Source organism: Pygocentrus nattereri, chromosome 24, assembly GCF_015220715.1.
Source record: "Pygocentrus nattereri isolate fPygNat1 chromosome 24, fPygNat1.pri, whole genome shotgun sequence".
Taxonomy (NCBI): domain Eukaryota; kingdom Metazoa; phylum Chordata; class Actinopteri; order Characiformes; family Serrasalmidae; genus Pygocentrus; species Pygocentrus nattereri.
Window position 1 is genome coordinate 5,313,530 of NC_051234.1, and position 15,793 is coordinate 5,329,322.

Genomic DNA, 15,793 nt, shown 5'->3' on the forward strand with positions numbered 1-15,793 from the left:
GTGATGTCACAAAAACCCATTTGTATATATGCACCTGTTCGCCCTTCAGCATTTCTGCTCTGCCAATTCGTGTTGAAGTTATTAGCAGAGTTTCAGCCTGGACTGCTTTTTGAGTGAGGCCCAATACAGGACAGCTGGTCTGAATGGAGCTCATTTACATATTGCAGTCTTAAAGTTAACAAAAACAGCCCAGTTAGTTATATGGGTTGAAGAGAGGTTGGAAAATGATGATGTAAATATGAATTGTGACTGACATAATTGCATAAGTGGACCTTGATTACAATTAAAAAGTAAGCACTTTAATGGTGAAGAGTAAATTGAATGGCTACGTTTGGAATCAGGAGCCGTCAGTGCATTGCCTAATGTAAGTTCTTCAAAATCCCTGAACTGTACGCCACGATATTTTGTAGCAGTGCTGAAAGCAGAGCAGAGCAGTAGTAGGAGGCTTGGGAGGTCAGATGACGCAGCAGTCCCGTGTGTAGAAGACGTCAACACTACTCTCCTCTGGTGATCTGACAGGGTTAGTTAGAGACTGCTGAGGGAAAGGGCTGCAGAGGGATGCCGAAGTGTGTGTGTGTGTGTGTGTGTGTGTGTGTGTGTGTGTGTGTGAGAGAGAGAGAGAGAAGCAGTAGCATGTGCGTGACCCACTTTTCTCCACACCTACAGGCATGGACGAGACTACATTGCTCTTTTACATACTGAGAAATGTATTGTATGTGCAGGATGTAGACACACTGATAGTCTATATATAATTGATGCCACATAAAAACCTTTTTTACTCTTTCCTTTTTTTATTTTTTTTTTACATTTTTTAAAGTTTATGGCATTTGATCGCACCATTTACTATGTTTTTACCGGTTGTCAGCTTTGAATTGGTCATCTTTTTTCAGGTTTCACTTTTTAGCTCCGGTTGTCCTTAATTTTGGCAGATTTCGGTGTTTGTACACCGATCAGGCATGACATTGTGCCCACCTCCTTGTTTTTACGCTCATTGTCCACTTTATCAGCTCCACTTACTGTATAGCTGCACTTTGTAGTTCTACAGTTACAGACTGTAGTCCATCTGTTTCTCTGATACTTTGTTAGCTCCCATTTACCCTGTTCTTCAGTGGTCAGGACCCCCATGGACCCTCAAAGAGCAGGTACTATTTGGGTGGTGGATCATTTTCGGCACTGCAGTAACACTGACGTGGTGGTGTGTTAGTGTGTGTTATGCTGGTACGAGTAGATCAGACACAGCAGTGCTGCTAGAGTTTTTAAACACTATGTCCACTCACTGTCCACTCTATTAGACACTCCTACTTTGTCAGTCCACATTGTAGATGTAAAGTAATAGACAGTAGTTCATCTGCTGCACAGTTTGTGTTGGTCATCCTCCAGTCCTTCATCACTGGTCACAGGACACTGCCCACATATTTTTGGTTGATGGATTATTTGCAGTCCAGCAGTGATACTAAGGTGTTTAAAAACTCCAGGAGCACTGCTGTCTGATTCACTCAGACCAGCACAACACACACTAACACACTACCACCACATCAGTGTTACTGCAATGTTGAGAATGATCCACCACCCAAATAATACCTACTCTGTGAGGGTCCATGGGGGTCCTGACCACTGAAGAACAGGGTAAAAGGGGGCTAACAAAGTATCAGAGAAACAGATGGGACTACAGTCTGTAACTGTAGAACTACAAAGTGCATCTAAACAGTAAGTGGAGCTGATAAAATGGACAATGAACATAGAAAATGAGCAATGGTGAAATCTCGAACTATACCATGAGCCCCTCGAGCTTCGAGTACAGCTCAGCTTGACCCGCCATCCTTCAAGGTGCATGGAAGACAAGCGTCGAGAACGTTCTCTGTACTGGCACCCAGATGGTGGAATGAACTCCCACTGGCTGTCTGAACAGCAGAGTCTCTTGCTGTCTTCAAACGTAGACTGAAGACTCATCTCTTTACACAGCACTTAAATGAGCACTGAATTATAAGCTGCACTTATTTTTATTGTACTTCACTGTGTATTGTAGTTTATTGTATGGTATTGTTTGTTATTGTATTGCATTGAATGGCTCAGAGTTCTGCGTTCAACTCTTTCTTTTTCTCTTGGTGTCTGCAGTGACATTTTGTTTCTAGCAGTATCTGAGCCCAGGACTGTCTTTTTCTCTTAGCTATTGGTAACTAGCAAAGATACTTTCTCTAGATTGACAAAGCACTTCTTGTAAGTCGCTCTGGATAAGAGTGTCTGCTAAATGCTGTAAATGTAAATGAAACAAGGTGGAAACAAGGTGGTCATAATGTTATGCCTGATCTGTGTATATAGATGTGGCCATGCAATGTATTGCATATGCATCAGGCTTTTTTGTTCTGCAGACTACTCCAAGGTTTCAACGTTCACTAAAACGTTTGTCTGCCTTGGAATCTGAAATCTTTATTGTGAGTGTGTGTGTGTGTGTGTGTTGCTCAGGCATACACACGTGCGTACGTGCACACACGCTTGATTGCCTGCAGCCTCTTGTGGCTAAAGCCTGCTTGGTTACTATAGAGATGCTGCACACATGATGTTAGAGGCCTTGACAGCACGCCTCTGCTATATTAAGCCTCTCTTCTCTGTATCGGCACAATCATGCCACAGCCAAATGACAGCTGACTGACCTGCAGTCGTAACCATCGCCACATGGCTGCTATGGCAACCCACAGCTTCTGAGAGCTTGTCACCTAACACAAGTGCTCAGCATTACGTAGCTAGTCAGGTAGGTGTAGATATCATTGCACAGGTGCCAGTGCTAGTAACTTTGGGTTGTATGTGCTATGAAAAAGTACTTTAACGTACTCTTGTTCGGTTCAGTGAAGCAACAACAGGAGGAACGGATGGAAATTTATTTTCAAAAACAAAGAAGCTGTTGACCATTTGACCCGAGAATGCCCAGTGTAACAAGACTTTCATGACACATGAATGCATGCCTCGCCAGTGTCCTGAGTTCTTAGCACTAAGAGCAATAAGAGAACGCGAGCGGGTTGCCAAGGACATTTTCGTTAAGGATGTGACTGAGGTGTGGATTTTCGCTAACTTGGCTAATGACTCGCTGATGTTAGTTAAGTTCAGAAACTTTAAAAAGATATTTCTCTGTTCCTACAACTACCTCCTAACGAGCGCATTGACACAACGTCCACTTGCGTAGCAGATAAGCCTACATACCAGTTAGCTTAAACGACAACCCACCGATCTTTCTTGGCTATTTTTAGAATATTAAAGCATGTTTTCACATTGTGGTAGTGAGTAAGCCTGCAGCCCAAGATCTTGCAACAGTTGGAAAAGTAACGATAAGATGAATTTGACATGAAAACGTGCTTCAATCAGTATGTTTTCAACCAGATGTACAAAGTTTTTTATGGTGGCAGTGATGTTATATTAGTTATTACAGTGTGCAATCTGTGAACATTGTGTCTTCTATAAGAATTCTGAGAATTTCTTTTAAGAGCAACTTTAAAATGAATTTCAAGTACTTTTTTATTGAGAGAACTAGAGTTTTGTAGGCTAGTCTCGTTTCAAATTGAACTGTAGCTTTTCAAGTGGAAATGATAGATTAACATATCAATAACGAGAAACACCAGGGTTAAAGTTAGCTGTAACACATTCAGTTCCCATTTTAAAACTTTATTTTCCATTTTATTCTGTTTCCATGAGGTCCACTTATGACATTTAGTATATATTTGTGTAAACGTAAAAGTCATAAGTCATTTGTTTCTGTTATCCACCCCCCTTTTGTTTCGTTATGTATTTAAATGAGTTGGCTGTTGTGACGTCATAAAAGCAAGTAGAAACAGGCATTTCCTGAAGAAAACAGAGAATGGTTGCTCCTGCTAGGCAGTTGCCATGGTGCATAAGGTCTTTCTTAAATCGTTGATACAGTTGCTATGTGTTTTTGGAAATGAATGGGTGTCTGTATGAGGAAAGAGGGATGAAAAAATGGCACATAGAGGAGCACAGGTCAGTGTGGCTGTGGATAAGAGCTGAGTGAGTACATATATTTTGGTGGCTGTTGGGCAAAGGAAATAATAGGGCTTGTGTGAGGGCAAAAATAATGTTATTTGATTGGGTTATTGATGTCTTGAAAACTGCGGGGCGTGCTACGTGGCAAAAATCCAGCAGAAGTATAAGAATAATAAAAAGAAGAAGAATATATAGTTGCAAACATAATTAAGTCAAAATGGTCAATTTTTGCTACTTAGTTTCCCTGTATGAACTGTGATAGTGTAACTTTTAACAGAGTTTAAATGCTTACATTACGTTAAAACTTAAAACACTTAAATTCCGTGGAAATGTTTTTTGTCTGTGGGTTGTGCCCTTTTAAAATAAGCTGTTTCAAATAGCTTAACACAAATAATATTGCATAGGAATACAGTGATTAGAAAGACAACCATCTTCAACTTCAGCAGCCTCTGTATAATAGACCACATTTTCATTTTTCGGGCTATTTAGTACTTCATTTTGGTATGAAGAAACGCTAAATACTTTTGTAGAATCATTTTGTAGAAATCAGAAACCAGATTTATTGGCCATGTATGTTGACTGCAATGTGGGTTCCAGCTGTTGGCATCTCTTTAGTATTATGCAATATAAAAATAATGTATATCTAACTTAGGCAACATAAGGATAATACTGTACAGTCATTTTATATATTATTTACAAAAAATACACAACATACTTGCAACATAAGATTAAACAGGGCAAAGCTATATACATAAGTGTGGGTTGTGGTGCAAACAGTAGTGCAAATGTATGGGAATAAGACTGGTGTACAGCGCTGTGGATGTGAAGCAGGGTGTAATAACTTCATTTCACAGTGTGAACATGCTGCTTGAAGTACACTGTATACATGGCCTTGACTCGGGGCTGAATAGGGAGTGTCTGGCGTAAAAATCCTATTTAGACAGCTGAGCTTGCCGCTGCTCTCCAACAGGCCAGAAATCTTAGCTGCAAAAACACCGTCTTGCCATCACATTCCCATGGTAGCAGGATACTCCCCATACCAGAGAATTCCAGCCACTACCCCCCCACCCCCGCCCGATCCCAAACAAGTGTAGACTATCTGTTCCAGCTTTATGCTAGAAGTCTGATAACGCTAAACTTGCATTCCAAACTGTTGAACTTCAGCACTGCAATGCATTAGCCGAACAGAACGGCTGATTATTAGTCCAGTTTGCTGTATAATGGCTTGTAATGATTGGTTGGGCTCTAATTAGTCCATTGTTTAGAGTGCTTTCTCATACAATCGCATTGGTTCATAGAAATAACAGTAAAAGTTTTCAATCGCAATTGCCCAGTAAATGACTATTTACAGTTCAAGCCTTAAGAGACAATTGCATTATTATTATTTATTTATTTATTTATTTATTTTGTTCGAGATTTTTCTATGATTAAACGGTTAAGATGTGAGCAATGTGATTTAGAGTGGCCTGAAGTGAAATAATTAGTTTTAGAGAGGATGTTTTGGGATCATTTACAGTGGTAGTGGTAGGAACCAGATGTCGTAAAGCCTTTAAAGTGCCCTCACAGAAAGTTAACACAAAATGTTTATGAATATGTTGCCTGATGCCCCATCCAGGGTTTTCTGATAGGCTTATGCTAAAGTTTTGGCTTAAAATGTGCTTTTTTTTTTTTTTTTCTTTTTAAATCCATGAACAGCAGAGAGGTCCTGAAATATTTTTTTCCTTAAAAAAATTGGCTTTATTAAGACATTGTTTACAATGCTTTATAGTTCAACATTAGTTTACCATCATCAGCTTTACATATAAAGTGGCTATGTTGGTGCTGTAGACATGGAGACCTCTGGTTTCTGTCATCGCCACTGTAAAGAAATCCTGAGCTGTTAAGTTTCTGTACAACAATCCATTTCACCTCAAACCACTATGGCTTTGTTTACATCTCTGCCATTGAGATATGCAGACGTTTTGAAAAATCAGTGAAATGCTGACTTCATTATTGCCTTTTCTTTAATTGAGCAATTTTCCTCGAAGAGATGTGCTCAAAACATCCCAACATTCTGATGACTCTTTCCAAATAAGCTGAAAAGGTCAGTCTATTGAGGTCAGTGTGCCATTGTTTGAGTGATACAAACGTCTGGAGTTAATTTTGCCCTTGAGAACGCTCTCCTAATTTGCATGGCATGAAAACAATGAGGTTACTGCCTTTGTGGAACGGCTGAACTTTATGCCTTCACTGAGGGTGAACGAGAGAAAGATAAATGTATTGATCTTTACGCATAGCAAAAAGGGGAAATCCACAAATTTTCATAATTTCTGCATAATTTAATAATTGAGATGACAACAAAGTCTTTCAGATGTAAGGTGGTTCAATGTAGAGAAACTGTCTCCGATTTCTTTATAATGATGAATAAAATATAGGCATTTTATTAAAAAAAAAAAGTAAATCAATAAATAATTTTTATGGGGGGGGGGTTGTCTGCGCATTTATCGCCCGTTGTGCTCATGAAACTTTATATTTTATATTATATTTATATTTTTATATTTTTGCACGTCGTTATTTGCCACTATTCACTGTATTGAATGATGAATATACCGTTCTTGGTCTCAAGGTCCAGCAGTAGCTCACAGTCATTGTTCAATCAGTCTACAGATATTTAGAGTTTACCTTGCAGCACTAAACATTACTGAAAGTGTTTTTTCACTTGCACTTTTCTAAAGACTTCTTTCCTTAGTACCTTCCAAAAAATAATTAATTAATATGTGATGGTCATCATTTGCAACCAAGACACTTGGCTATCGCTTTGCTTGTGTCTAAATTAATTTAGTTGATTTTTGTGCTGTAACCATTATTAGAGCTTAGTGACAGCCTACAAATTACATTGCAGGTAGCAATCATAGGGGTCCAAGCATTTTCCATATTCTTAAAAGAAATGAGTTTCACTTGTTTGCAGAATGTAGCATGCTTTGTAGATGCTTGTGAAGTGATGTTAACTGCTTGAGAAGTTATGTTAAAATCTGTTAATATCCATCATTATTGCTTATCCTCGAAATGAGTTTGTTTTCTGTTAGGCACTGTCTCTCTGTTGGCACCAAACTCTCTATTTGCTTGGGGTCCCACCAGTAATGTGATATTTTCAGCTCTGTTTGCATATATGTGAACATTTCCTCTTAGCCTCTTCCCCCTGAGGCAGTTTCACTCAAAGTCTGTGACACATACTGAATGATTCATATCTAACTCAGTCCTATCAATGCTGGTGTTGTATAATGCGAGAGTTTTACCAGTTCCCAGTAGGGCTGCCATGACTACTCAATTACACTTGATTACTTGATTTAAAATTTTTATGTTCTTTCTAAAGACATCCTAGTTTATCTTGGAATATGAAGTGTGTGTGGTTTGTTATTGTTCATTTAAAGGAATAGTTTTCTGAAGCAATTGGGGCAGTCATGGGCTGGAGGTTAGGGATCCAGCCTCGTGACCGGAAGGTCGCCAGTTCGATCCCCAGAGCCGACGGCACATGACTGAGGTGTCCTTGAGCAAGACACCTAACCCCCAACTGCCCACCGCTCCGGGCAAGTGTGCTCACTGCCCCCTAGTGTGTGTGTGTGTGTGTGTGTGTGTGTGTGTGTGTGTGTGTGTGTGTGTGTGTGTGTGTGTGTGTGTGTGCTCACTAGTGTGTATGTGGTGTTTCACTGCACGGATGGGTTAAATGCGGAGGTGAAATTTCCCCGTTATGGGACTAATAAGGGTCACAATCTTAAATCTTAAATCTTTACACAATTTTGCTCTTTAATCAACATCCCAAGACACTATGGACCCCTTTTCATGTTGTGGTAAGGAAAGCATTACAGCATTAGTGATCTTTACGAATGAGACGGTAGAGGATTCATTTTGTTTTATTTTATGTCATTTACTTAATTTTCCCAGGAAAATGTTTTTGATGGAGCAGTTTTTATTTTCAGAGAGGACATGACAATGGCAAAAAGCTTTTCTTGAAAAATTACTTGCATAACTTTGAAGACACGGATCTCTTGTCCTTTACTCATTGAGCTCTGCTAACATTAGCTGTCTAAAAATTAGTCAGTGTTGTGCAGGTTGGGAGCAAGTTAACATTATATATTCAACATTATTGTTCAAATACAGCAATTCAAACATAAAAGATGGTAAACAAAATATACCTGTAATTACACCTATTGTGTTAACATCTCATGTTTTATATGTCAGTATTAAAACACAGAAATAAATATTAACAAGAAAAAAATTATACATATTTAGTATAAAGATTAAAAATGTATTTTCCATTGTGTTACTATAATAATTATATCGGATAATTAATAAGATAAAGGAAGGACTTTTAATATTTGTTATGGCATAAATTGGCAATCACAATAATCCTGTAAAGGTGCATTTAAAAGATTCCAGGGCAAGCTAGTGTTTCTTTCTTTTTGTTGAGAACCCAAAGATCATCAGCGTAATTGCAAAAAAATGGATAGGACAGCATTACACATTATTACACAAGATCGCTTCTCTCTGAAACTGAAAACTGCTCCACCAAGGTAGAAAATTCAGGACCATCAAAATCAGCACAGCAGGACATGCTAACAACCCCCCTCCCCACCCCCCCCCCCCCCTGAGGTGTAGCACTTTTTAACCACAGTGGGCACCTCGCACTTTAAATTTAAACCAACAAATATGTATATAACATGCAACATAATGCTTACTTGCACGACTGTACAGAGGTAAAATGTTTATGTTCAAATCGTCCTGTAATATTTTGTAAAATTGTTTTTATTGCATATTTTTAGTATATGTCTACTTGGACCTGCATATATACAGATATCCCCACAACTTGTTAGCTCCTTTCACATAGCTTTTTTCTTTATTCTGTGTATTGTGTTTTACAATTTTTCTCTGAATTTAATACTTGTTTACATTCTGTGTGCTCACCAAGATAGATACCTTGTATGCGTAAGATAATTTGTGAAATAAAGTGGTTCTGATTCTGATTCAAAGCAACAACACATATATTTTAATGTATACAAAGCATCGATGTTTTTCCTGCTATTACGACTTAAAGTCCATAAAGGTGAAAAGGAGCCCTTCAATGTCTTCTAGTTTTGCACTGGGTTTCTGATGCTGATATAGCTGAAACAGAATGGGAGTCTGTGGTGCCTAATACTTTAGGCAACATTTGAGTTAGTCCTCATAGTTCAGTAGTTCTTCAAAACTTGCAAATTTAGGATGCTAATCGTTTCTGATTGGCCTGAGACTGGTTGATTTGAGGGATTTTTTGTTTACAATTTTTGTAAACAGTTAAAAAAAATTCTTTGTGTTCAATAATTGGTAGATTACACCATCATTATTATAATCCAGTGTTTTTTTTTCTAGGATGTTTTACCGTCCAGCTCCCAGCTTCATTCCTATCTGTATTTAGAGTATGTTTGGAGGGGTCGGGAGCTCCTACTGTTGGCTTTGTGTCTTTACACTTGAACTCTGAGCCGGCATTAAAACGGCTTTTGTTCTCCCTTTCTTGTACCAAGTGTCAGGACCCCACTGGGTTCGGAAATGCACCATGTTTATGCGAGCAATGAGCCTGACAGACATGTCTGGTAAGTGGTCTTCCCTCTTCACCCACGCTTTATAACAGCAGGCTGGGGTTCAACTCCCTCTTCTTGAGGTTTTACAGTCATCAGCAACTGAACACCAAAGTTTAGACCTTAATAGCCTATAGCAGGGCCTGACCGATGTATTATTTGACCTCTGTCATTCACTGTTGATGTTACCCGAATTGTATTAGTGAAAATACCACTCGCAATAGTCATTTGGTCACCTTTATTAGAGTAATACAGACTGACTTGGCAACTGACATCATATCAATCAATAAAGCACTGTTTGCCTGAAACTACTGGAGCCTATAGAACGATATAGACATACACCCCATAAATCTCAATGGATGGTCAATATGTATGTATGATGGTCAATGAATGTACTGGCTTAAACATATGGATCACTAGCCCCTTTAACCCTCAGGTTATTGGTGTTGGGCGTAAAGACAGATCACTAGTTAATCTGAAACAGCATTGTATTGAGTCAGATATTGATTCAGGTTCACTTGCTGAATGACTGGACTTAAACTCAGCCCTGCCTGTTGGTGTGCATGTCGTCTACATGTGTTTGTGGTAATATGTGATGTAGGCCTGGGCGATAAAACGATAACAATAATAATTGATATGTTATTTTTTCAGTATTGGTAATATGAATTCATTTTGAGAGTTTACTACAATATCATAGGTTAATACAATATTATTGGTTTGTGTGGAAACTTAATGATAAGCTGTTTGGTCCTGTCGCCCAGCCCTAGTGTTATGTGTGCATGTTTGTTACTTTTTGTGCATTTATGTATGTGAATGTTCCTTTGTGTGTTCGTGTTTGTGCTCCTGCAATGTACTGCCTGATCCATTTGGAATGTGCAGTTGTTCCTCAGTGGTTATCCTAGAGGTCCTTTTGGTCACATTCAGAGGATTTGTCTTTGTATATGTTTAGCATGAAAGTGTTCCTTTGTTTCTCCTATAGGCAGAGGTGTCTGTGCACTCTATGGACGCTAGTGCAGGGCAGTCAGGCCATCAGTAGAGCAGCTTGACTAGAGTGTGAACATCCAAACTATGCAGGCAAAATAGCTTCTGGCATTTGTATTATAAAGCTAAACAAATGGTATGGCTTTGTACACTGTTTAAAAAAAGGTGTTAATTTCTTGCTCATGAAAATGGACCTAGCTTTTTGGATAAATTACAGTATTTAAAGTTGGAATCGACAAATACAACACTGTTTACAAAGGGTCTAACAAATTCGTTTAGGGCTACACCATGTAAGTTTTAGGGATTTGGAGACCTCTCTGGTGGAAATGTGTAATTGTGTGCACCCTGCAGAAGCAAATCTTGAAACATGGGCTGTGCTTTGGATCTCCTAGGGATGAATCTAATGAGTGTGGGTGTGTTGAAAGTATTCAAAGAGAACTCATGGTCAAAGACTGGCCTTCCCATATTTTCTTCCATATAATATTGATAAGTTTTTCTTTTTTTTTTTTTCCGTTTGAGATCCAAACTTTTTTTTTTAACCCGTGTGTGTGATGCACAGAAGGAAAAATCTTACTAATGAAAATATAAAGTCAAAATAAATTGAGAATGAGGTAATGACAAAATCGACTGACCTCCAGTTAGTTACTACTTACTGCAGTTTATGAAGGTACTTTTTAACTGGTTGGTGTTTTTGTTCTTAGGCTATTTATAATTGGTTCAAATCTGTCTTTTTTACCATGCATGCTGTCATTCTGTGTTGAAAAGTTGATTATTTCCATAATATACACAGAAAAGTGTGTTGTCCTATAAAATATCGCAGTAATGCTAATATTTTGTCATATCGCCCACCCCTATTATAAATATATAGTATTGTTCAGTTGTACAGCAGGAGAGCTGAGGGTCAAAGGCATTGGTGTCATGAGTGACTCCACTTCATTCTGTCCGGAACAGCTGAGGAGCCGAATGGTGGCATTGACCCAGAGTCCAGATCATCCTTCATGACATGAAATATTCAACAGGTGCCTCGTCATGCACCAAAGAGAAAGGGAGCAGAGAGATAAAGAAAAGAGACAAAGTTTATTTAAAAAGAGAGCAGGTTTCTGTGCAAGGGAACCAGCGGGGTGGAGGCATAGACTCCAGGAATGTGAGCTACAGGTGGTTATAGAAAGCTGGTGTTGTCTTTGGAGCTAATGGCGCTAGTTGTCGTGAACTGTACTGGAGGAACAATGGCGGAGACAAGCGACATCAACAGGTGGACAGCACTGGACAGGCCGTGGGTACTCTCCATCTGACCTATGCCAGCAGAGCCAGTAGATGGTCTTCACATGGAGCAAACATGTTCTGGAAAATGGGGATGCGCAAGGTACTACCATGTTGTGTGCTTAACTGGTCTTCTATAGTGAATTGACTGCTAGCATTGGCCAACATTACTGTAATATTTCAGCCAGTACCTTGCTGATATACAGATATCCCGGGGGTTATTATTTTGAGTTGGCTTCTAGGGTTTGGCCATTGCTCAGCGTCATTGAATATTGTGATCGGTTGATCAGTACTGATATCTTATGATTGCCCATCTGCAATATCACAGTGCTATGTGACTTATCATTATTGTGATAAATTACATCACGACACAATTTTCTGAGTACATCATTCCAGAACAACTGCATGTATCTGAAAAAATGACAGCTTTGGACCAATTTTTGAGATCCTGTAAACAGCAACTAGCATAAATAGCTACTAGGCTGTAGTGTTGTTGACTAATGTGACGTTATTAATGTAGCCACAGTGATATAAAATAACACTAGTTTTCCAAGGTTTGCCTTATTAGTCATATTTATTATTTTATGTATGTTGATGACTTGCACAGTGTGGTTTTAAATGTGACTGTTTTCCAAAAGGTATTTTTGGAAGTTTTACTCAATATTTTATGAATTCAGAGAACAAGCAGTGAATAAAATAACTATTATATCGCTATTATATATTTATATTATTAAATATTTTTTTTGTTGTCTGTCTTGATCTGCTTTTAAGTATGATATTCTGGATTTGAATTCTGTTACATTAATTCTCTATGTTGTGCAGCTTTTTCTGTCATTTTAAATTTTGTATGGTTTTGTTCATTTTTTTTCTGTACATGTGTAAAAATCCTTAGTTTCTTAGCTTTTATTTTTCTCGTGGGACTAAATTAATTTTACATTGTTAATCTTTTGAACAGCAATTCTAAACTTTTGAGCGCTACTGTAGGCGATATTATGGCCTAGACTAGATCTAGGTTTGTAGTGTAGCATTTCTAGCATTTGGTTTCTTGATCATGGTCTCTTAATGCTTAAAGCCTTGGTGATATGTATCCATATGAAGAAAATGTGTGCATATATTGTGACATTAGTAATATAGAACAAATCCAAAGTCTAAAGTGCAGGTAGCCTGAGTCTTGTATATCTGCTGTTGAGCTTCATTGATCCATCTCTGAAGCAGCTGTCAGCTGAAGGCACGTTTGGCTAACTCATTGTCTCATAATGTCTGGTGGAGAAACTCGAGCTAGATGTGGAGAACGGGTGTGAGGTTACCAGACAAGCTGCAGGACGGACCAGCGACGTCTCTGCTGTGTCTGATCTCCGCTCAGCTTGATTCTTGCTCACAAGCTAATCACGATAGCTAGTCACAGCAGCACTGTGGAAAAAGTAGCATGCCAGTTTGCTAAAAATGTAATTTACACACATTTTCCCTTCACCAAAGTGTATTTAAGCAGCCAAAACATGTTTAGTGTCTAAAGTTTGCTTAAGTTTTGCACTGGAGCTTTAAGTCTAATATAGCCAGCAAGTGACTTAGGCTGCTAGCACTGCAAACACTAAGCTAATATCATCACACGTTTGCTTCAAAATTCAGGCTTCAGGAAGACTGCTGTTAAGGTTTTTATCCATGGGATGGACATTTCTTTATCTTTATTCATGATCGTGTGTCACACAGACTTTGGGGTTTTACTGAAGCATCGTTTGTAGTTTGAACTAGAGTGTAATATGCTCTTTGTCTTGTTTAGCGTTGTCTTGCACAGCCTATGTTTAACTGGTTTGACAGAATTCATGGTTTTATATCATTTTATATCACCATATTTTTTTTTACAGTTTTATATCATTTATCTTGTATCATTTATAATCATATATCGTTTTCAGTTCTCAGTGTTTTCTTGCTGAGATACCCAACATCCCGCGAATACAACTAGCTTAGCCATTAAGCTACAGGCTAATGCCCAAACAAGCTAGCATTCGTGTTGCCTTTTCAGTCTAACTGAACCGTAAAGAAAACAGTGATTCTTTCTTTTTTTCAGCATAAGAAATTGACACTGGGGACACGTTTTCTTATTTATGCTTTCATTCAAAGAAAAGAAGCTAAACGGAGGTAACGATAGCCTTTTAATATGCTAACTAGCTTTAGCTTGTTTTCCATCTAATTTCTGTCATTTCAGTAATTAATTTTCGCTGTTGTAATGTTGGTTTAAAGACGTTTACGACATATATACAGTACTGTGTGAAAGTCTTAAGCACCCAAGACACATTTTCAAAATCTATTTATTTGTGTAGTTTGTGCTTATTCACTGAGAATTGTGTTAATATTGGATGTTTGTGTGTTTGTTTACCCATTTCCAAGCCTCTCCTCGAGGAAGCCCAGTATTATATGTAGTTAAAAAGCAGCTCCTGGTTTGAATCAGTGCTTCAGTAAATTGTGCTCATGATATAATTGATGATATTAACAAGTCTCTGTGGCGGCTGTGAAAGTGTCAAGGTAAAATATGGACCCAAGAAATTCTTGTTTTTTTTTTCATAGTTTTTATGTTGATTTGAATTATGAATATGACTTTATTCTAAATTAAATATTAGCTTAGATGCCTAAAACTTTCACACAGTGCTGTACGTCTTCAGTAAGTAAGATATTTGGACTCCTAACAAAAATGTTAGCTATCTGACTTATTTCTATGTTTCCCTGTACAAAAAAAGGGGGGGCGGGGGGGCAGTTTTAGTTTTTTAAGACTCTCCAACCTTCAAGATACAAGGTCAAAAAGGGGATTTGCTAGAAATTGGAACTAGAATATCTCACACTTTGGCACAGTGTTGGGATGCAAGTAAGCATGTTTACAACAAATATTATGATGGTTAGATGCCTCATTTTGGCCGGAGGTGCCCCTTCAAGCGTGTTTTGCTTGGTAAGATTTAAAAGAAATAGCTAGACCAAACATGCTAATGTGGCTAGGCCCGAATGGAAGCTGGTAGCCACCAATTTGCAGGCTATAATTTACATAACACTAGCTGCTGGCTTTTATTCACTGGCATCATTTTTGAGTGATCTGTTCCTTTAACTCAGGTAGTCCCAGCTGGCTGTTGTCTCCATGGCGGTGTGCAGGTGCTCGGATCATTCAGGCAAGAGACATTGTTTGCAGTAAATTTGCTCTTCCATTGGCAGCGAGGAGCTTGTTTTCATAATATCGCCACTCAGACCTGTGTGTTTTGGTGAAGGTTGCTGGGTACCGGCTGGCTTTATCAGTCTGTTATAGCCTGTTGGGCTGTGGTTGCACTATTTGAATGGTGGAGGCCAGGATTCTGCCCCTGTTCGAAGACGCAGATGTGGGCTATTCCAAGCTCTTTGCTGGGCAGTTAATCGAGGGAGCAGCATTTGGCAAAATGTTTCCCATGGCTCTTGACATCAATAAAGCACTGGGGACAAAAGAGCTGAACAGGAAACTCATTCCCAATCCGACTTTGCCCTGCATATAGTAATGGTGTCAAAGCACTTGTTGCCTAGCAGATGGACATTTTAGAGTGCCTGCTGTTTTGTGTGCAACTTATTTAAAACAGAAAGGCTATGCAGAGTTAGGTAAGTAGTAATTAATACGGGTTTTATAGTAATTTACTTTTGATGTATGATTTTATTCATTTTATTTGCAAACTGTGCAAATTTGGAGACCCTAAATTTATATACTTTACTCTCATAATGGCTATTAAGTAGAAGTTATTCACCCCCCCTTCATGAAATGCACTGAAAACACAGTGATGTAGAAAAATTTGTAAAGAAAAAAAAAAAAAAAAGAAAGAAAGAAAAATTTGTACACCCCAAGTCCCCCAAAGCGCATCACAGCGGCACAACTAGGCTCCTTCATATGCGGAGGAGAATTCTTTCTTTCTTTTCCATGGCAACGAAGGATCCAACTGTTGGAATCTTCACCAGCGAACGTATCCCAAGTC

The 15,793-nt window shown here is 38.6% G+C and overlaps 1 protein-coding gene across 7 annotated transcripts in view; it reads left to right on the forward strand.

Annotated features, from left to right (window-relative positions):
* The window catches only part of arhgap33 (Rho GTPase activating protein 33), an 89,512-nt gene that overhangs the window by 19,767 nt on the left and 53,952 nt on the right, over window positions 1-15,793 (forward strand). For 5 of the 7 annotated variants that reach the window (XM_037533921.1, XM_017715671.2, XM_037533924.1 and 2 more), the window contains exon 2: window positions 9,525-9,593. The exons of the other annotated variants lie outside the window; for them this stretch is intronic. In XM_037533921.1, the coding sequence (XP_037389818.1) occupies window positions 9,525-9,593 (69 nt within the window). The remainder of the gene's footprint in view (window positions 1-9,524; window positions 9,594-15,793) is intronic. 7 annotated transcript variants of the gene reach the window in all.